The 24,303-nt window shown below is 36.0% G+C and overlaps 1 protein-coding gene and 1 pseudogene across 1 annotated transcript; one reads left to right on the forward strand and one right to left on the reverse strand.

Moving 5' to 3' along the window:
* The first annotated feature begins 7,557 nt into the window (after positions 1–7,557).
* On the forward strand, positions 7,558–9,252 carry LOC138336659 (uncharacterized). Its single transcript, XM_069286190.1, has 2 exons — positions 7,558–7,945; positions 8,105–9,252. Exons 1-2 carry the CDS (start codon positions 7,558–7,560, stop codon positions 9,250–9,252), a joined length of 1,536 nt encoding a protein of 511 aa, XP_069142291.1.
* Positions 9,253–22,845: 13,593 nt separating this feature from the next.
* Positions 22,846–24,303, reverse strand: LOC138336463 (uncharacterized; annotated as a pseudogene).

Consider the following 24,303-nt stretch of genomic DNA (forward strand, 5'->3'; position numbering starts at 1 on the left):
TTCTTCCTGAATTTGTATTCGAAATTATATAAATTATGCCTACGGAAGCCTGTAAGGGCCACATTGAAAATAAATATATTATATCGTTATAACGACTTAGTATGTCGTAATAACGACTTATATTTATGTCGAAATAACGACATAGTATCTCGTAATAACGACTTAGCTATGTCATAATAACGACTTAGTATGTCGTAATAATGACTTACCTATGTCGTTATAACGACTTAGTATGTCGTAATAACGACTTAGTAACTCGTTATAACGACTTATCTATGTCGTAATAACGACTTATCTATGTCGTAATAACGACTAAGTATCTCGTTATAACGACTTATCTATGTCGTTATAACGACTTATCTATGTCGTAATAACGACTAAGTATCTCGTTATAACGACTTAGCTATGTCGTTTAAACGACTAACCTATGTCGTAATAACGACTTAAGTATTAGTATTTCGTAATAACGACTTAGTACATTTGTATGTCGTTCTTACGACATAACTATTCTGTTATTACGACATAGTCAACAGTGGCGTAGGAAGATGAAACGTCATGGGGGGGGGGGGGCAAAGGTCCTCAATATTTTGTAACCCCCCCCCCCCCCCCCCGCCCACACCTACAGGAGGAGATTAATTCAACTCCCAACCATACAATATATGCTTTATGTTCATTTTTCATATATCACTAAATTTAATCCTTGTACACATTTATAGACAGTGGGGTCGCTAAAAGGAAATTAACGAATACGCAAATTGGCCGAATTAGCGTGTGAGCGTCGAAGGCGCGAGATTTTGGTGTTTTATTAGGGTCTGACGGTGACCCCGGGATTAGTTTTATGTATTTTGGTGATTTTGCGATCGCCCGACAGCGCGAGATTTTGGTGTTTGGGGGGTCCGGGGGTCTCCCCCGGGAAAAAAATTACGATTTAGAATGGCTTAGATGATTTTTACGATGCATTTTGATGAATTTGCGAGCGCCCAAAGGCGTTGAGAATTTGGTGTTAGGGGGGTTCCGGGGGTCTCCCCCGGGAAAAAATATACGATTTAGAATGGCTTAAATGATTTTTACGATGCATTTTAATGAATTTGCGAGCGCCCAAAGGCGCGAGAATTTGATGTAGTGGGGTCCGGGGTCTCCCCCGGGGAAAAAAAAAATACGATTTAGAATGGCTGAGATGAGTTTTTACGATAAAGTTTAATGATTATAAAGCGTTCTTAACATGGTGATTTTTCGATTTAAAGCTACCTGCATTTAGAAATGATAATTGTGTCGTCATAACATTATGCAACCCTACTCGATCTGAATATACCGGCTTCACACCATCGGCACATTGTTGTGTAACATAAAAAAATGAATTAATTGTTTCGCTAAGACATATAAACAAATTGATCTTTTAAGAGACATTTTTTTAAATAGCACATAGAATCCCTTGATGGACATTTTTAGTCTAGTTTTGTGTGTATTGAATTTTCACTATTTAAGGTTTGACATTATGTGCTTGAACGTTTTTAGGAAATGCGCCGCGCAGCGGAAAATTTTCTAGAATGAAGTACGAAAATGTGGTAGGAGGACCCTCTTTTCTTTCAAATAAGCATTTTTATAGAAAATTTCAGTCGGCGAAAAATGGGGGATTTCCTTTAAGGGCAAAAAGACATTGTTGCCCCCCGTCCTGGTAACGGGCAGTTGCGCCCCCCCCCCCCCCCCCCCCCCCCGCCCCGCTTTCCTACGCCCCTGATACAAGTCGTTATACCTTCATACTAACGTTGCTTTATTACTGTCATACTAGAAGGAAAGATTACTTCATAACTCTTTATTACGACATAACTAAGGTCGCTTTAATTTACGATCATAGTTAACTCGTTATAAACGACGATATTTTTTTTCTCTAATGTGGCCCTTACAAGCTTTAGTAACAAAAATAACAAATATTCAAATGGGCAAAGAAAGGAAGAACCCCCAATTTTTCTGCCTGAATTTAAGAAAGAACCACCCTTTCACCTGAATTGATATGCAAAAATATATACAACAAAAGCTTAATACCAGAACTTTACCTATAAAGGGTTAAAATTCGGGCAAAAAAATGGCTGATCGAAAATGGTGTATTTTGTAGCTCAAAATTAAGGGAGAAAAGGAGTAGCATATAAATGTTATTCTGAGGAAAAACTACTAGTGACAGGCTTATTAATCACAACTGTTATATATTTAAAGAAGACCACTGGGAAGGTAAATTCTACAAACATCCATCCAAGACATTATGCCAAACACCCTCATTAGGAACAATTATAGACTTTTATCTCTTGGTGTATTTGGTCAAAACGGTACAATTCATATCAAAAATCTAATATTTTGTCAACTAGGTAACTTTTGAGGGACAGTTCATAGCTCAATAACGAGCACACGGACCATACGTATTTTTCTTCCAGTTTTTCTTTTATGGTATGAGCTTCTTTTTCTAAAAATCTATATGAGAAAAAAAAGTTAATTTTTAACATAAGAAAAATTTGACTTCTCAAAGTTGGTGTGCCACATCCTTTAGATAGTGTGGAGCGATAGACGAAATTTCTAGGTCCTTTCCAGTGCAAGTGAGACCTTGTTGATGTACGAGGATTGAATTCCTACAACGTCGTCTTTCCACCCTTCGCGTAATATTCTCAAGGTCCCAGATATTACCTGGTCTTACCGAAAGACGCTCGTAGACGCCTTTACATTGTAAAGCCACCGGCTATGTCCCTCGCCCCCAAAACTCTGATAAGATAGTTTGTGTGCCCCACATCAGTATGTAGTATGGTATGTCTGCGATCCTTTGATTGACACATAATTCACGGTAATTATGTAAATCGGCTAAAATTATGGACTGTACTTTGAAAGTTGTAGCGACCCGCGTGTTGTTGCATAATTATTCAAAGGTTGTATGCAGGCGCACTGTGATTGGTCCAGAATTTTTATTCGTCATGGAATACATTCAGTTTTGCACTATGGCATATCTCGGGCATGGAGTATTAAATTGACAGTGATATAGAAAACTCCTTTTATCAAGGATCAAAATGTCCGAGATTATAGAGATTATAAGTCTACTTTCGAATCCAATAATGCAGTAAGTCCAGTATCATTGCGCTTTTACCATAGCTTTAATCTTCTCTAACTCTAAAAGTGTAGAAATAGATGGACGTATATATATCAATGAATAAGAGAAATTATGAGTTCATATTAGTTCATTTCCTTAGTGTTCATTTTTATGGGGCTATTATCACATGTTTATGCGAAAGCGATATTATAACAATCAGAAGCTGATGCATTACAGGAATAACAAGGTATTGTTCCAGTTTTTGTTTAATGGAATCCTCGTTACCTCAGAGGAGTTACTTTTCCTATGTACGTTATACTGATTTATCTGGAAGCTCCCTAATAGTAATATATGAAGGGCGAGTAGGATATAAAACATCTCTGAACAATTCAATTGTGCCTGTAGTGTGTTTGCTTTGTAAATGTGAATGACATTTGACGAGCTAGATGCCAAATTCTGTAAGCCTTAAAGTCATCCAGTAGATAAAAGGTATACCTGTATTCCGTAGTGATCCTGTTTGAAGTACTGTCAAAGGAGAATTAAATGACCATAAATAACGATTGTACATCATTACTGCTTTGCCAAAACACCGAGACTCCAAGTTTTGCTAGATGGCCAGAGTTCCACGAGTTGGATTTAACAAAAGTGGATAGTAACCCCTGTTCATATCCAGCGATGGGATTAAATGAGGAATATTTAATAATATGGAAATCCAGACTGTTAGATCGAATAAAGCCGTGTAGTCTCGTCTCAGATTTTCGTAGTAATTATGATTAATAGTTAACCCAATGTTTTCACTAATGTAATGATTTTCAAGACTGGTTTGTATTTCTTCTCGAAGTTAGTAAAACCAATTAAAAGCAGTACGTCTGAGGAACCTTGAAGAGTCCTGAGGAACCTTGAATTAAAAATATTTTCCGTTGATAAATTTCGCATGTTCTCTTCGTTCGCGAAGTACGTGTTTTTTGTACGAGTAAAATAAATTACTTTAAAATAATCTATAGGGATATAAGACCTTTCACTTTTTCATAAAAGGTGATAACTGATGTATACTTTCACCAAAACAACCATGGGCCCGATCTAAGTGCTTTTTTCTGATAGGCCGAAGTAGTCTGATGATCTAGCGGCGTTTGATATAACGTTTGAGCACATTAGCGAATATCGACTCAGAGCCAGTATTGCCAGGGGATAAAATGTGTATCGATTTTCAATTACGGTGTTATGAAATATCCCTGTATTAAAAAAACTTCAGTCGTCTTTTCTTAAAAAAGCAAAATCCAAGAGGCATTAGTATAAATATGATGGATGTGTCACTTATAAATTTAAAGGGACAATTCGGTCTAAAAGTACATTAAAACTTGCACATATTTCGGAAACAAATCACTTCTTATGCTTATGGAAATTAGATTAGCTGGGTTTACTTTGATATGCCAGAAAAGCCCACCGTAGTCAATTGTATGTGAAATGATCAATCGCCATTACACATAGCCTTGTATTCCGAACCCTGACCCATGCCTGTGTAATAACGAATTTTTTGTCTAGAACTACTCAAAACGCTCTTACAATTGTGTTAACATTATCAGATGCATGTTCTTGTCTAAAAATAAATTTCATCAACTCCTCAGCGGTTATGTATTGCATTTGTTTAACGTGCGTGACTTTGACTCGGGTAAGGGTACAGCGTACATGTTGTACCTGCTTAATCATATTGATCAACATTTTGAAATTTCAATGGTATTAATCAAAATACTTAACAATGTTGTGGAATTTGTCACTATTTCTTGTCATATGTTTCATAAGGAATGTAGAACAACACATTTATGTCATATTTTGCTTCGTGGTTATGTAACGAATTAGCCTCACTGAATTGTCCCTTAAATTTATTATGCATAATAAATAAATTTATGTAAGATGTACCCGGCATAGTATTGCCAATATGTGTTATGAATGTATAATTTGTAGGACTATTTTAATATTATCTTAGATCTAGAGAGGCAAGATCGCAATAAAGAGTTGTGAGCACGGTGGCATAGACCTCTGGTTAAAGGCTCGTCTACGATGTCTAAAGCAAGATTCTTGTTGAACCGCACAACGTGTGTAATGTTGCACTTGCTCACCTCCATTTATAAATGCTGATAGAAAAAAATATAGAGAGTTAGGCAATTATATGATGTGTACAATACTTGAATGACCAAAACCATATTGTGTTAGATGTTGATGATATATCGACATAAACAGAATGTGTCTGCCATTACAACAGAACCAACAGTTCATTATTTGATCATATTGTATGTTTATGTTGTATACCACAAGGGGGATTGATTTACATGGATCCGGGAAACGATGTATACGGTTAAGCATCAACATGGTCACGTCCTAACAATTATATCACGTGCGTCCATTATGTCGCACGTGTTTATTTTATCTCTATCAGCTAAAATGGTCGTGTATACGGAATACGTATACCGAAATGAGGCTTTTTCAATGTGTCCTTTTCCGGTTGCGCGCGCATCAATGGCGGGTGGAAATGAAAATTCGAGGAAGGAACACTGTTGAACACTGTTGAAAATTGGAAATTTTTAGTGAGAAATCTTCGGAAAATAGGTTAAATAGTTAACAGAACTATCAGGCATGTCATGCTGAAGCTATTCGGTTAGCAAAATGTAACTTAACTGATACGCTTAAGCGTTAAATGTGTAAGTATGTGTTGGACGTTGGAGGTGCGATCTACTCACCGTTTTTGATATGGCGAAAAGTCAGTGAGGATACCAATACTTTGTGAGTATATGTAGCTAACTACACTGTTTATAAATGAGTGTTCAAAGACTATCCAAATATCTGGAAAGAACTGAACGAGATCTTATAGATTTGGGGAGCACATCACGTAAATTGATTATTGTATCGGACAGTAAAGGGAGACAATTACGTGAGCAGGCCTCCAGCGATGAGAGAAACTACATAGTTTGGTACATTAAACCAGGGAAAGGTTCGCGATACATCATCAATTTTGTGATTGAAAATATAGACTCCTGGATTAGAAGATATGGATCCATTTTATTGGCCATATGGACAGGGACTTGTGATTTGACAAGGAAAGTTGATCGGTTTATCGACATAAACGACAGAGTCACACCTCAATCCATCGTTGAACAATACGAAAGGTTAACACAAATCGGTCAGCGTTATGGAAACAACCTTCATATAGTGTTTCTGGAGTGCCCCTATTATTCGATCGAAATTTGGAATCGTCTGAAAGGTCACAACGCCAGCGAAGTATTCAAAAGTAATACAAAAAAACTAGAAGGGACTATTGGATGAACTCAACAACATCATTCGAGACCTAAACAGGTCACTCGGAATTCATGCCCCTAAATTCCCTGAAGATATGTGTACATCTCGAAAACACAACAGGAACAATACATCTAAGAAAATCTCATACAACCTACTTAAAGATGGAGTTCACCCAGGTGATATGTTAGCTAAACATTGGCTAAGGAGGTTGATAGTAACACTGGTGAAAACTCACTGTGTATGAACGCATTAAACTGTTACGAACTAACTACTCTGATTTCATTCCCACAACACACAGTTTGTAAATACTATCAAAATGGAGTACAGTAGTGGTGAAGATGATAACCTATCTAATATCAACAAGAGAAGAAGAGATTATTCAGGATCAAAGTATTGTGGAAAGTGTGACATACAACTGAGAAATGACACAAACCATATTGAATGTGATTGTTGTGGTCTATTTTTCTGTCAAGTCTGTACTGGAATCCCTAAAGAAGTTTACACTCACCTAGCAGGTAATAAAACAGTAGGTACTTCATACCACTGTAAGTCTTGTAAAAGAATTCAACCAACATTACAAAACATTGATGACTCAATGAGGAAATTGATGATTACCAACGAAAAACGTTTAAAAGAAATAGACGTGAGAGTAAATAAACTGGAAGTAGAAACTCCGCAGCTGGTACATAACGAAATCACCAAGGCCAAGCACGACATCCAGACAACCCTAGCAACAAATGTAACTTCTTTGGTAGATGCCAGGCATAAGGAACTTGAGGACAGGAAAAACAAAAGTAATAACATCATCCTATTTAACGTTCCAGAGCAAACCAGTCAAGACCCACTGGACAACAAACGGAAAGATGAAAGAACAATACAGACTATTGCCTCATCACTAGGAACAGACGACCTCGCTATTGTTGCCCAGTTTCGGATGGGAAAAAGAAAACAGGGACAAAACAGACCACTTGTTGCTGTCCTAGAACACAAAAAAACAGAGAAAATCACTGCTTGAGAAGGCACGCCAAATAAAAGACTCCGTACCAGAAAATCTAATCCGCGTAATCTTAACACGAGACCTAACACAAGAACAAAGGAGGGAAAGAAAAGATAAAAAAGCACTACAAGACCGGGGTGACCAAACTTCAGTAAAAGAAGATACAACAGAATCAGCTCTACGTAGGACGAGATGTAACCCGATGTTTGGGGAATGCTCCGACTCGGGCCATATCGTTCCTCACGTAGAAAATTTTGGCAGGACATTCAGTAGTAACCTGATGTTTGGGGAATGCTCCGACTCAAGTTCGCTGAAAATGCCTGCCAATAATCCTGGCCGAACTCCCCAAGTCTCAAACATAGATGCCCCACGGGCAAATCCACAGAGTATCACCAGTCCAAATATGGAACGGCAACAACCTAGGGTAACCCAGCAAAAAGCAAAACAACAGATGCAACTCCCATTGAGTCCAATAATAAATGAAAGTGCATCAAGCATGCAGAATAACAGTGCATACCACTACAATACCATTATGGACGACACAAACAACGAAGACTCTACCATAATCTACTCTGATTCACGTCTATCGTGTAGTCCCTCAACAGAACAACCTACATCACCTGTGGTGGATAGAACATAGGATTCAGGTTTTAACTATTTTAACGCCTTACCAAATCAAGACACTTCCATCAGAATCAACAGGCAATACATCAAAATCTTCTATTCAAATGTTGACACCTTATCATCAGACAAAAAATTGGAGCTATTAGAAATTATTGAAAATGACAAGCCAGATATCATCTGTTTAACTGAAATTTTTCCAAAACATACAAGCCTTCATCTCGACGAGGATTCCTACCATCTGAGAAACTACACAACTAATATCTCAACAGTCAGTCACAGAGGAGTAGTAATCTACACCAGAGATACACTGAATGCTGAAAAAACTGATCAGCACATACCTTTTCAAGAATATACTACAATCTCTGTAAAACTCAACGAAAAAGATGAACTTTTGATATGCTGTGTGTATAGAAGCCCAAACAGCCCAGAGGACAACAATAAACATCTGAACGAGTTGATAGACAGTCTGGGAAACACAAAATGCTATTCACACATATTGCTACTCGGTGACTTTAATTACAAGGAGATTGATTGGAAAAACCAGATATCACTGTCAGGCCTAAATAACCCAGCAACAAAATTCCTAGAAGCAACACGTGACAATTTCCTGATCCAACACGTAACTAGTCCAACACGTTACCGAGTAAATCAGACTCCATCTACTTTAGACCTCATTTTTACCAACGAAGAAGAAATGATACGAGACATATCCTATGAATCAGGACTGGGGAAAAGTGACCATCTAAGTCTTCAGTTTAGACTTTACTGTTACAAGGAAACACCTCTAGAGAACCAAACTTCAACTCATCGAAATTTCTTCAAGGGTCAGTACACAGAGATAAAAAGTAACCTAGCCAAGATAGACTGTAATCGCTTAGACTCAATCCAAGATGTTGATGTAGCTTGGAATTCCCTTACTGTTCATTTTAACTACATTATAGAGAAATTTATACCAGTGAGTAAGGGGAGAAACACCAACAAACCTCAAAACCGTGAATTGAGTCACGAGGCCAAGTCAGCCATCCGAGCTAAAAACCGTCGCTGGATTAAATACTTACATTGTAAGACAGAAGATAACTTCATACTTTACAAATCTGCCAGAAACATTGCTACAAAACAAATTCGATCCTCGAAATACAACTACGAAAAGGACCTTGCCGGGAAGATCAAAACAAACCCAAAACTATTCTGGTCTCATGTCAAATCCAAATCCAGAGTTAAATCAACCATAGGAGAAATAAAAAAAAACAAATGGCGAACTATCAACCAATAACAAGGAAACAGCTGATACATTAAACAACTACTTTGCAAGTGTATTTGTCAAAGACCAAGATGCCGAATTACCTCCCTTTCCCCGAAGACATCAACAAGACGACATAGTCAACATAGACATTACAGAAGAAAAGGTACTAAAAGCCATTAAGAATATTAACCCAAACAAGTCTCCTGGCCCTGACAACATTCACCCAAAGTTTATAACCGAAGCAGCAGAAGAACTAAAAGGACCTTTGAAAATTATTTTTAAAAAGTCCCTACAAAACTGTAAATTACCATCAGCATGGAAAGAAGCCATAGTCACTCCATTATTCAAAAAGGGAGCAAAAAACGATCCTAGCAATTACAGACCAATTAGCTTAACATCAGTCCCATCAAAAATCATGCAACGGATAGTGAGGGATGAAATTGTAGCTTATATGGATATCAACAACCTATTTACTCCTCATCAACATGGCTTCAGATCTGGAAAATCGTGTGTCACTCAGTTACTAGAATCCATGGAAAACTGGACCAGAAGCATAGATTCAGGAAAAAGTGTTGATGTCATTTACCTGGACTTTAGCAAGGCTTTCGACAAAGTCTCGCACAAATTCCTCCTCCATAAATTAAAACAGTACGGAATCAACGGTAAACTGTTGGGATGGATCAAAGCCTTTCTCGACAACATGACACAACGAGTAACGGTAAATGGAGCAACATCAGAACCTCATCCAGTTACAAGTGGAGTACCGCAGGGGAGTGTACTAGGACCAATCCTCTTCTTGATCTATGTCAATGACATGCCAGACATGCTAAACTGTACAATTAAACTTTTTGCTGACGACACAAAGTTATACTCTAAAATCAACAATATGGATGATAGACAAAACCTGCAGCACAACATAGACCAAATGTGTAAATGGACACAGACCTGGCTAATGAAACTTAATACATCCAAATGTAAATACCTGGAGATAGGCAGATCTCAAGGAAACCATGTTTATACTATTAGTCAAGATGGCATCGCAACACCAGTACAAAAAGTAGAGTCGGAAAAGGATTTAGGAGTGAACATTGACCAAAACCTGCAGTTCTCAATTCATGCCAACTCGTCAAGCTCAAAGGCCAACAAAATCATCGGTCTAATGTTTAGATCATTCTCATATATGAGTCCTCAAATGTTCCTGGCACTGTATAAATCACTTATTCGTCCAATTGTGGAATACGCAACACCAGTATCCTCACCACACCTGGTCAGAGACATGACCGTCATTGAAAATGTACAAAGACGAGCAACAAAAAGGATACCGTGTTTAAAGCATCTATCCTACCAAGATCGCTTAAAGAGTCTAAGTCTACCAACACTTCAATATCGTAGAGAGCGCGCAGATATCATCCAAACCTACAAAATTCTAAATCATTTGGACATACTGAACGTTGAGTCACTATTCGATGAAATTGGACGAACTTCAACAAGGGGGCACTCCAGAAAACTATATAAAAGGCAATTCAGACTGGGAAAATCAGGCCACTTCTTCAGCAACAGAGTTATCAACATCTGGAATTCTCTACCAGAGGAAGTGGTGTGTTCACCATCTCTTAACACCTTCAAGTCAAGACTCAATAAGTACTGGAAAAACCACCCAGCAAAATTTCAACCATCTTTCTGACAAAATTGTATAAATCGGGTGAATAAATTACTCACAGGAATGGACAGCAAACCCTGTGATATTCTAAATCCATGGAAACTTTTTAATCAGTGTTTTTATCAGTGTCTGGCACTTATATATGTGTCGGTATCTCATTACTATGAGATTAAGTAACATTATGTATATATATATCTCCTGTTCCCCTAACAACGGAAAAGGATTTCAACATTAATGAAATGACTGTATATACATTATTTTAAGCAACCGGAAGTCCATAGTACGCGTTAGGAGTACACAATGTCATTGTTTGAAGAAACTTTAATACATCTCCACAAGCTAGTCTTAGCTTACCAATGATGTCAACTGAGCGAATACTGCACGCGAATTCTGTACCCAGACTCTGTATAAATTAAGTTTCATGGTTAAGGTTCTTAGAAGTACCTTTATTTGAAATACACATATCATTAATTGAAGAATCTAACTTAAGTCGAGACTCTAATGTTTTACTTTACCGTTACCACATTAATATTGTAGCTTTTAGTATACAGGCACTGTGTATATGGGGTTTCCAGTTCGGGTCCGGGTATGGGGTACACAATATCCACTCAAACGTGTTTAACCTAGATTTCAGTGGACAAGCAAAACGACAGTGAGGAAATCTGACTGCATTTTCCGCGTTCATAGTGAAATAAAGGTATGTTAATACTATTATAACGTTTAGAGCTGGAAGATTTATCTCCCTTTTTGCGATATTTTTTCTTACCGTTGTACCGTCCTTTTAGAGGCAGGTGTACCTCTTTCGTGGTTATTGTCCTTGAGTATATTTGTCGTATAACAGGTCCTTCTTTTTACTTGTCATATGGGAGCGTTGGACTTCCCATGTGTGTTTCCATGGCTATAACTGTTGTAATGGCTGTATCAAGCGTGATGGTACTTTCTGCGAGAAGTTTACGTTGAATGGCTTCCTGGCGTAAACCACAAACAAACAAAAAAGATCTCCAATAGTGACTTGAAGAGTGTCTCCAAAGTTACAATGGACTGAGAGTTTACGTAACTCTGCAACATAGTTCATAGCATCTACCCCGGAGCGATGTTCACGTACACGTGTGTGAAAACGGAATCTCTTCGCTATCCCAGATGGTTTGGGATTTGAATGACCATCTAGCACGACTATAATTTTATCATATCCTATAACTGCTGGTTCCATAGGGGCCAGTAGGTTTTTCAGTAAACCGTATGTTTTTGGACCAATCATATTAAAACGAGGTCACTTTGACTTCAGGCTTGACGCAATTCCAATTTGGTCACACTAATCGTAATTGTTGAATATTGAATTTATTCCACACTCGTAAGTTATTTTTTTTACAAAAGACACTCGTTAAAGCTCGTGTCTTTTGTAACTTTAAAAAATAACTGACTCGTGTGAAATAAATTCAATATTCAACAACCTCTCATTGTGCAACCTCTTCAAAATCCTTTTGAAGTACGTCAAAGGGACAAACTACTTGCTCATTTGCTGCCAAACACCGAGCCTTCAGTTATGCTATGGCAGAGTCCAGAGTTGGATATAACAACAGTGATAGTAACCCCTGTTATATCGAGTTATAACCGTACCCGTCCAGCTTCAGTATCATTTAATTACCGTAAACCCACTGTTTTTCGCGAATATCAAATTTTCACGACGATTTGAAACCATTTTAAGTCCTGAGGAACCTTGAATTGAAAATGATACCGGTAATAAATTTCGCATTTTCTACTCGTTCGCAAAGTACGTGTTTTTTGTACGAGTAAAATAAATTAGTTTGAAATAATCTATTGGGAAATAAGACCTTTCAGGTTTTTGTAAAAAATAACTTGTTTTCTTGATAATAGATGTATATATTCACCTAAACAACTCTGGGCCCGATCTAAGTGCTGTTTTCTGATAGACCGAAGTATTCAGCTGCTGACCTATCGGCGTTTGCTATCAACTTTGAACACGTTAGCGAATATCGACTCAAAGCCAGTATTGCCAGGGAATAAAATGTAAAGATTTTCAATTAAACGGTGTTATGAAGATCACTTTGTTAAGAAACTTCAATCGTCTTTCCATTAAAGATTCATTAGTATAAATATGATGGATGTGTCACTCAAGGATAGAACGCAGCATTCCAATAGATAGAATATAAATTTAATTTAATTTGATTTTTACGATAGTAAACAAGATCTCTCCTGAATATGTCCAGGGCTTGATAACAATCAAACAATCATCTTTATTATAATTTCAGACAAGACAGAAAAGCAGACATCAAAAGAATTAACAAGGTTAAGTATGGTCATAAATCATTTTCTTTTAAGGCCGCTCGGATGTGGGACAGACTTCCAAATGAATTCCGAAAAGTTTTCAACTGAGTTTAAAAGACTGATCAACACCTGGGACGGCCAAATTTGTCAGTGTGCCATTTGTCTGTCTTTTGCAAAATAACCGCTCGTGTCATGCTTTACTGTCTTGTGATTCAATTTCTCCTGTGTATACTTACATATTTTCTTTATGCAGCTTGTGTATACACTATATGTATCTGCTAAAGCTTTGTCATGTTTACGCTTTTTCGTTTATTTATCACTAGTCTATGTTTATGACACTTTGTCTTTATATAATATGGTCTTAATATTGCTTTTTACGATCTCAAATTAAAATGCTTCCTTTTAACTCATACTATATTAGTGTATAATCTGTCAATTTTTACTTTTTGCTATGTTAGTATATATGTACATTACACTTACCTGATAGTGTTTTAATCCCTACCTTTAGTAACACAGTGTTTGTACAAATTCGAGTGTTCATGTTTAACTGACATTTCTGTTTTCCCCTCTAATTTCTGTGATATATATACAAACCTATATCTTTTGATTTTCCACATTTTAATTTAATCTTTGTGTTGTTAACAATACATATATACTTTTGTTTGTCGCGATAATAGCTCACAAGAGCTAATGCTATTTATAAGAAATATGCGACTTTCAATTGTATTGCATTGTATTGTATTGTATTGTATAGTATAGGCTCGTGTCATCTATGGCAAGATTTGTACCCCATCTGTGTTGCATCTGATTTATAATGCTGAATAGAAATATAAAGCAATTATTACAATACTTGTATGACAAACAATATTTTGATATGATGATTACGACATTAACAAATTGCCATTTCAACAACAACATTAATTTGATCATGTTGTTGTTGTTGTATACCCAGGGGGTTTATTACATGGATCCGGGACGGATATCGGTAAGCTTCACATGTCACGTCATAACAAATACGGCGTCCATTATGTCGAACTGTTTTTGTCTCTACAGGCTAAAATTGGTCGGTGGTATACGGAACTCGTATACCGAATTGAGGCTTTCTGAATGTGTCCTTTCTTGGAAAAATACCGACACATTGTATATATGAATCTACAAGTACATTTTTACCTGGGTCATCGTCAGGTTTGTCACATCTAAAACATGGCTAATAACGTTTAGAGCTGGAAGATTTATCTCCCTTTTTGCGATGTAAGTTCTTACCGTTGTCCATCTTATTAATACCGTGTATTGCCTTGAATTTGTTGACAGGAGTTTACTTGTCATATGGGAGCGTTGGAGTTCAACCGCGTCCAAAACAGCTGTTTCCATGTCACGTGCGGTTTGATTGACAGCTGGCGATCCGTCAAAATCGTATTTTGTATTGTGTGTGCTACGATGTTTGCTCCGACATTGAATAGAAACACGTGCGTTTGTGAGCACGAGGCGTGGCTATATTTCACCTGGCGATCGGTCACATTAAATGCTTCCTGGCGTAAACCACACACAAAAAAAATCTCAAATTGTGACTTGAGGAGTGTCTCCAAAATTACAATGGACTGAGAGTTTGCGTAACTCTGCAACATAGCTCATAACATCTACCCCGGGGCGCTGTTCACGTACACGTGTGAAAACGGAATCTCTTCGCTATCTCAGATGGTTTGGGGTTTAAATGTCCATCTAGCACGACTATAATTTCATCATATCCTACATGTATATCTCTCACTGTATGGTAACGGGATCCGGCCCCGGTTGTTTGGTATCTACTTCCGGAAAAATCGTACCCCCCAAAAAAAATGAGAGAGGTACGTGCTTAATCGCTTAAAAAACTCGATATTATTTCATTTGTTTATTAAAACCAATAAAAATTTAGAACAGTGGAAGCTTAAAATTTTAATATGTCCCACAATTGTATGTGAAAATGAGAATAAGTCTCCTTTTTTGTATTCAAACATGTAACTGGATCGAATTTCCGTAAAAAAATTGAGAAAAATGCGTGAAAATATGAAAATATCTCAAGATATCGGATGCATTTCATTAAGATAAGATGTTGAATGAAGGATAGAACAAAAACTATCTACCACTTCAAATTTATCATAAAGACGTTCTTTGTCCCAAAAATAGAGAGTGCATCTAACTGTGTTTCAAAAAAAAAAAAAAAAAAAATAATGAAAAAAAACAATATTAATTTACCGTTTAACCACAAATTTTCGCGAACTATCGTCTAGATTCACGACGATTTGCCTACATCGAAATGGTTTATGTCCTGCCGGAACGTTAGCAAGTGGGTGCCGTTGTGAGTCCATTCGACTGGCAATTGTTATAATGCTACATTGTCTATCTCGCTTTCGGCAATAGTAAACGTCGTTAAATTTGTCAAGAGTATCACTAAATAATTAGTTTCGAAAATAATCTATTTCATAACGAATCCTCTTTTAGGTAGCGCAGAAACGCCACCTGTTTTCATAGATAAACAGATGTACCATTTTCACCTAAAAAAAACGCTTCGCCGGATTAAGTGCTTTTTACTACCATAGACGCATGTATCACAACGTGTGCGAACATATCGGCGTTTGCTATCAGTCTTTGTAACCAGGTTCAGCGTTTAATGAGATCCGGAACTCAATAGCCAGGATATGTAAACTGTGTTGGTTACAATTAGTAAGATTTCGTATTAAACGGTGTGTATGAAGATCATTTGTATGGAAACTTCAAATCGTCTTTTCCATTAAAGATTCATTAGTATAAACTCTGATGGATGTGTCACTCAAGGAGTTAGAACGGCAAGCATTTCCAATAGATAGAATATAAATTTAAATTTAATTTGATTTTTTATCGATAGTAAACCATACTTGATCTCTCATTGAATATGTCCAGGGAGTTGATTACACAATCAAACAATCATCTTTATTATAATTTATCATTTAAGACAAGACATGGGGATTTAAAACATGCAGACATCAAAAGGAATTAACAAGGTTAGTATGTACATCTAAATCATTTTCATTTTAGAAGGCCGCTCGGAGTGGAACAGATTCTCTCTTCCATCTTTTGATCCAAATTACATTCCGAAAAGTTTTATTCAAAACTGGAGTTTAAAAAGACTGATCAAATATAATATATAGATATAAAAATTCTTAAACAGGTATGACAAATTCTGCATTTTGAAAACTGTGTTTAGGAATCAATATTGATATACCAACCAAAATATGGTCAGTGCATAGCATGTCTTAATATTCAATTCTCCTGTGTATACACTTACATGTATAGATAATTCATATTCCAATTTTGCAAGTATCCTAATTGTACAAACGTGGATCATTTATTTTCATCTGTAACTTGTAAGAAGCTTTTAAGAATTGTAATTGTATCACTAGTCTATGTTTATGACACTTTGTCTTAAATATGGTCCTATATTGCATTTTTTTATCCACTAATCAAACTTAATATGCAATTATACAGTTTACCTGCATGTATTATATTAGTGTACCTACAAGTATAAATTTACATGTATGTATATATTGCCTGTACCTATTACTATTACCATGCATAGTCTATATTTGATTCCCAGTATTATAACTTTAAGTGTTTGAACAAATTGATATATTAATTCAGTGCTGTAATGTATTTACTGAAAATTAACAAGCATTTAGTGATTTAGGGCAATTCCAGTTTTTATAAACTAATTTTTTATCTTAAAAATCATACTTTTAATTTCACATTTTAATTTAATCTTTGTGTTGAGACAATACACGTCTTCATATACTTTTGTATATGACAATATGTTCCACAAATTATTGTGCTAAATGCTGAATGCTGCGACAATTGAACAAAAGAAATTTTGTATTAAATTGGAAATAAAAATATTATGGTTATAGGCATTTAATACTGTCTCATCATATGGAAAGATGTTGTGTAGCCTCATCTGTGTTGCTTCTTATATTATGGGGGTTTCCATACCTGAAATATAAACAAAATAGAAAATTAGACTTGAAAAATTATACCAGGTACAGAGCTATTGATTATAGGGTATCTTTGTTCTATAGGGAAAAAATGCACATGTACAGGTAAAAATACAAAATTATTGCATTGACACAACCATTATGAGGACTTTTCTTAACCTCTTATTTGTGGTTTACCCAGTAAAAATCCGGACGGATATATTTATATATATCTTCACCTGTATAATTTTCATTTTACAGATAAACGTCCCAGGTAAAAATGATTTACATGTAGAACTTACATTTTTAAGTTAACAGAAGGAAGGATATCTAGTCATTGGTGTCGGTGGTATACCCAGTAATCGTGAACCGAATGGTATTTGTTTTACCTTTCTAAAAATGTCACATTGTATATATGAATCTACATGTACATTTTTACCTGGGTCATCGTCAGGTTTGTCACATCTAAAACATGGCTAATAACGTTTAGAGCTGGAAGATTTATCTCCCTTTTTGCGATGTAAGTTCTTACCGTTGTCCATCTTATTAATACCGTGTATTGCCTTGAATTTGTTGACAGGAGTTTACTTGTCATATGGGAGCGTTGGAGTTCAACCGCGTCCAAAACAGCTGTTTCCATGTCACGTGCGGTTTGATTGACAGCTGGCGATCCGTCAAAATCGTATTTTGTATTGTGTGTGCTACGATGTTTGCTCCGACATTGAATAGAAACACGTGCGTTTGTGAGCACGAGGCGTGGCTATATTTCACCTGGCGATCGGTCACATTAAATGCTTCCTGGCGTAAACCACACACAAAAAAAATCTCAAATTGTGACTTGAGGAGTGTCTCCAAAATTACAATGGACTGAGAGTTTGCGTAACTCTGCAACATAGCTCATAACATCTACCCCGGGGCGCTGTTCACGTACACGTGTGAAAACGGAATCTCTTCGCTATCTCAGATGGTTTGGGGTTTAAATGTCCATCTAGCACGACTATAATTTCATCATATCCTACATGTATATCTCACTGTATGGTAACGGGATCCGGCCCCGGTTGTTTGGTATCTACTTCCGGAAAAATCGTACCCCCCAAAAAAAATGAGAGAGGTACGTGCTTAATCGCTTAAAAAACTCGATATTATTTCATTTGTTTATTAAAACCAATAAAAATTTAGAACAGTGGAAGCTTAAAATTTTAATATGTCCCACAATTGTATGTGAAAATGAGAATAAAGTCTCCTTTTTTGTATTCAAACATGTAACTGGATCGAATTTCCGTAAAAAAATTGAGAAAAATGCGTGAAAATATGAAAATATCTCAAGATATCGGATGCATTTCATTAAGATAAGATGTTGAATGAAGGATAGAACAAAAACTATCTACCACTTCAAATTTATCATAAAGACGTTCTTTGTCCCAAAAATAGAGAGTGCATCTAATTAGCAACGGACCACTTCTTTGTTAGTATACCTAGTTATACATTTCCAGTTTATGATCCCAGAGTCCGATATAAGTGAAAATTAGTGTGCGGTAATAAGTTTAGACGCAATATATCATGGTAACACGTTTTAAAATATTGGTTGCCATGGTAACAAAACGGAGGTCTCTGATTGGCTGAAATTTAAATGATGTCAGAATTAAGTAAAAATTGGTATATAGAGGTTACTAGGTATGGTGAATAACATGGTATGACTTTTTACAAGAATGGTTGCCATGGAAACAAAATGGAGGTCTCTGATTGGTAGAAATTTAGATATTATTAGATGCTAATGAAAATTGGTACATGTGGGTTATGGGGTATGCCGAATGAAATAGTAACAGTTCTAAATACATTGTTGCCAATGTTTCGAAATAAAAGCCGTCTGATTGCTCAATATTAAGATTGTAACCTTTGTGGTGCTGGTATGGCAAACAATAGTGGGTTATCTCATCTTGATTTTGACCAGGTGGCGACACTGTTCCCGGTCCAGCAGTTTTGGAACTCTCTAATGTTTACCTTGACGATCTATTGATGCGATTTTCAATGACGCGATGGAATCGACGCAATCGTGTGATAAATATGCGCATTGGAATCTTAAAGAGCTCAAAACCGAGTTGAGAAAGAGAAATGCTAGAGTATCCGGTCGTAAACAAGAATTTCTTAACCGGTAGGCTATAATTTACAGCCATTAAATTGTTACATTTAACCCGTTACAACATCTAGTGTCATGTCCGATTCCGTGAATAATCATAACGTAGAATCTACTGCAGCAGAATGTCTTGCTGGACATAGAGAAACATTCTATGCTGCTAGTATGAAAATTGATATCTGTATACAGTGTTCCACACATGTACATCATATAGAATTTTGTCTAGTTTTAGTCTAGTGTTGTACATGTACCATAAGCCTTCAATCGGTCAGACATTGCAGTCACATATATTGTACAACATGAGATCTGGAGTTTGAAGTTCTATCTATAATATATACACTTTAGCACATATATATAATAGATATAATAAGAAATATGGGAATACATGTATGCATCAGTATACATTACAGACAAAACTTCAAACTCCTGTTGTTACAATCCCACTAATAATTTATAATTATACAAGTATTACAAAGTACAAACGGAAACCGGTTCTGACACATTTTAGTTTGCATCTGTTACGTATTTAATACAAATAGGCAACTGTCAATAGAGATTAAAAAAATACTTTGATATGCCTATTCAAAAGTCATTCAAAATTCTAAATTTCTTACAGACTGGCTGACTATGATAGAAATCAGAATTTTGGAAAGACAGAAAATTTAGACCCAGAGTACCTAATGACCACACCTGATCCTTCATCATACTTGGATGTAAACTGTGATTCAGTGTTTTCTGGCACCACGCTAGACGATCTTACCACTTATTTGGCCAAGTATGACAAGCAGCTAGACATGCTAATACAAAGAATGTATAGTGAGCGAACCATCCGGTATTTTAGAGTATCTACTGACAAAGATTTTACTTATGTATCATCAAGTTGCTATGCTGAATATAGGTAAGGCGTCACATATGATGTTGATGTGCAATTTGACAAAAATGGTTCTATTCAGCAGGCGCAGTGTGACTGCCCAGCAGGAGAGGGACCAGGTGCACATTGTTAACATGTCTGTGTTGTACTGTATGCCTCAGTTATGTTTCAAAAACACAGAGATGTTAAAATTGAGGAGACGTGTACCCAAAAGCTCCAGAGTTTTCACAAAGCCCTCTGAAGGCACAGGACATAAATATGCCTGGAGCTGATGAATTTACAAATTTGGATTTGGTCCAAGGCCAGAGCACCTCAGAAATGATCCTGGATATGAAGATAATTTCAGAAATAAGTGTTTTAAACTTTTCAGGCATATCCAAAATGCCCATTTTTCAGTTATTTAAGCCTGTCAATGCATTCGCTGTTGCCCATGACCATGATTATTTGAAACTAACACCCCAAGATAGATTTCTTGAAAGAATCAACTTACTCAACATAACACAAGAGAAAATAGATGCAATTGAAGAACGCACACGGGATCAAATAAATAATGTTGCTTGGAAAGAAGAACGCATGCACCATCTTCCATCATCCATGTATGGAAGAATATGTAAAGCGACGGATCGTACTGATTTTGTGAAGCTAGCTAGATCTTTAACACATTTTGCTGACATTAAAACAGCACCGTTAGAACATGGTCGCAAATATGAGAGCTTTGCTATACAGAAATACATGAGTGACACAGGGTGCATCGTTAAACCTTGTGGATTGTTTGTGTCCATGGACTTTCCACATCTGTCATCTTCACCAGATGGTATAGTAACTGACAAGTCCATCATTGAAGTTAAGTGCCCTTATGTTTCAAGAGACAAACCAATTAATTCTCTCACTGTACCATATTTGAAACAAACTTCAGAAAGTTGGTACACTTTGGACCCAAACCATGACTATTATTTTCAAATCCAGGGTCAACTCTTATGTACAAGCTTAAAGGAATGTACTCTTATTGTCTGCCATGCAAATGATCTAAATATCACTGATATTAAGTACCTGTCAGTTCTCAGAGATGATGCCTTCATAGCAGACATGGTTGAAAAGTTAACCAACTTTTATCACAAATACTTCAAACCAACATTGTTGGATATGCTGTACTACAAACCATTTGATCAGTAAGGCTAACATAATATTGTGTTCCCTATCATTTTTCCTGCCTGCACTTGACATTTATACATATAGCTAGTTTTCACAAAGAAAAGACAGAACTTATTGGTACAAAACAAATATAAATTTCATAATTATATGAAATAAATAAGCTGCCTTGTAGCATAGGTATCTGCAAATAAAGTACAATATGTTAGTAAATTATATGGTTTATAAGCCATTTATGGCTATCTGCCGGTAATGATATTGTATTGATGACTAAAGGTAATACTAAATAGGAAACACAGATATTATCAGAGTTGGCCTCGATCACTATGTAAAAAGTAAGAAACAATACATGAACAGTGTGTACATATTCCAAGCAATATTTTATTAATTACTATCTATAGCTATTCCATTTAATGATTTATCAGTTACATCAATCAAATCTGTCAATGAAGTAATTTAGCTACGATTGTAGTAAAATATATGATATTGATAAAACAATGATAAATGTACGTACCTATTTACAATACAACTATTTGAGTCACCTCTAAGGTAGAAGGCCCTTTTTAATAAAGTGTTAAAATAAAATTGTGAAAGGTACTTTGTTTACACTAATCATGTTATGATAACTTAATCAAATCAGAAATATAATAATTTTGACAAACAACTTTAACAAACAAAAGCAGCTGTAAACTCTTAAAATATTACTTTGCTACTCATTCAACTTGTGTATAATGATCACTTTTATCTATCCATTAGAAGTGACAATTTCAGCACCTGTACAAAAATTAGTATACATGAATCATGTAATAGAAACAGGCAAGTGCCCTTATAACTGTCAGTATTGCATGATTGACACATTTATACATCATAACATTACCTGCCTGATTAATTTTGAACCATCAGTAGTTGAAGAAAAAATTCTATAACATTTCAACTTGGTATGCACATTTAAAAAGATCAATTTGTATTCTAAATTTTATTGATACAGTATAACTTGTCAAACTGAGTCTGTCTAATCATGATCTCAATGGATTCCGGCACGACAGTATGGCATTTTCCTTCTAATATCTAAAACCTGTGGTACTGGTATGATTTGGAAACCTATCGAACATACTGTATTTAAATACCATTAAGTGCATGAAATGATACAGGAGTTGCATCAGCTGAGTAACACTCTGATGGGCCACACTGGGCAGGTAGACTATATACATACCATATAATTGGCATACATGTATTGTACCAAATGTGATTTTCAGTAAAGTTATTGTAATCTAATGACATTTAAATGCTTCAAACCAAGTGCTAACTACATGTAATGTAGGATATAGTAGTTTTAATGTAATTACAAATTACATTCACATGTCCTAAAGTAATGTAATTACAAATTAACACAGATCCTAAAGTATATACATAAGATGTAGTAGTTATAATGTAATTAAAATTACATTCACAGATCCTAAAGTATATACATAAGATGTAGTAGTTATAATGTAATTACAAATTACATTCACAGATCCTAAAGTATATACATAAGATGTAGTAGTTATAATGTAATTACAAATTACATTCACAGATCCTAAAGTATATACATAAGATGTAGTAGTTATAATGTAATTAAAATTACATTCACAGGTCCTAAAGTTCTAAATGGTCATTTATATGCAGAATATAATGTACAATCCATGCTCATAGCAGATTCTGCTATTATATTGAACTGTTGTTGTAATTTATTAAAATGGTTTCATAACATCTGAAAGTGTGTTACATTTTATTGAAGATTAAACCTTTAAGCATCTCTTGGAATGATACAAGTTTTGAAGTTACAAAGCATATAACAGCAGAATGTGATATGTGATGAAAGTTTAGTCTCAGTACTGTTAAGAGGATTTGTTAGAATTTTAAATGTTTTTCCAAGACCAATCACTCTTTCAATGTGGACTCTTTTACTTGAGATTCTTCTATCTCGCAGAAGTGTTTTTGAATTAATTCTGTTTCTTTTTTTGAAGAAGGTTGGTATGTTCACAGTGACATCCATTCTAGCAAAAAAGATCTTGTACGTTAAAACCTTTATCCGCCATCACACTGTCTCCAGGATCACAAATATTTACAAGCCTACATCTTTCAACAATTTGATGGTCACTTGTACACCCACCGTATGCAGTTGAAACATAGTTAACCAATCCACCTGTTGTTGATCCCACTAGAATCTTTATGGTGTTCCTGTTCTTGTAGGTAGAAAATGTACCTTGTTGAGCTTTTGGAGCTCTTGGCTTCTTAATGGGACATTCGGTGCCATCTACTATAACTCTAGTTGTTGGGAACTTGGCTTTGAAGTCAGATGGGGCAAAGTACCTCACTAAACTGCGAGATGGCCAAATGTTAATTTCCTGCCACTGTTTGGACATAAATATGATCCATGTATATACAATATTTTTCACACTAGACTCAGATATTGAAAAAATTTGGACAACTCAAAGTTTGTTGTGCAACGCCTGAGCTTCATAAGTGTCATGAAAAATTGATCTTCTACAGATACAGTGTCAATCTGAAAAAATATATATTTCAAACAATAGGCAGCTTGTCCAAGTATAGACAACACAAACATGAACTTCAGGTAAGACTCTAAACCTGTGTAGAAGTGGATGGTAGTGTCATCATTTGCGAATTGTTCAACAGAAAACATAGGAATCTTTGAAGCACCGGTATGTGTCTGTGTAGATTTGTCAACATTTTCATTACCTACAGAAGATATCACAGTATCACTGTCACTCTCTGTCACATACACCACCTCTTCCTGCAGGTCTACACAATCATTAAACTGTTGCTCCAACTGTTTGGTACAGACATTATCAATGTTGATTCTTGTATTTTCACGCAACACCGCCCTTTCCTTTCTGTTAATAGCTGACTTGGACTCTGGCTGGGTCCAACAGAAGATGCTGGGTACAGCAGCTGACTTCAGTCTGCTAACTGATGGTGTCTTTCCTGTGAATAAAAAGGT

This window comes from Argopecten irradians, chromosome 12 (assembly GCF_041381155.1).
Source record: "Argopecten irradians isolate NY chromosome 12, Ai_NY, whole genome shotgun sequence".
Classification (NCBI taxonomy): Eukaryota; Metazoa; Mollusca; class Bivalvia; order Pectinida; family Pectinidae; genus Argopecten; species Argopecten irradians.

What these genes read in the sequence shown, in the direction of transcription:
- LOC138336659 (XM_069286190.1), top strand. Translation starts at nt 7,558, where the DNA reads ATGTTTGGGGAATGCTCCGACTCGGGCCATATCGTTCCTCACGTAGAA. An exon ending in CTCTGATTCACGTCTATCGT is followed by an intron (nt 7,946 to 8,104) that starts GTAGTCCCTCAA and finishes CCTTATCATCAG; the next exon opens with ACAAAAAATTGGAGCTATTA.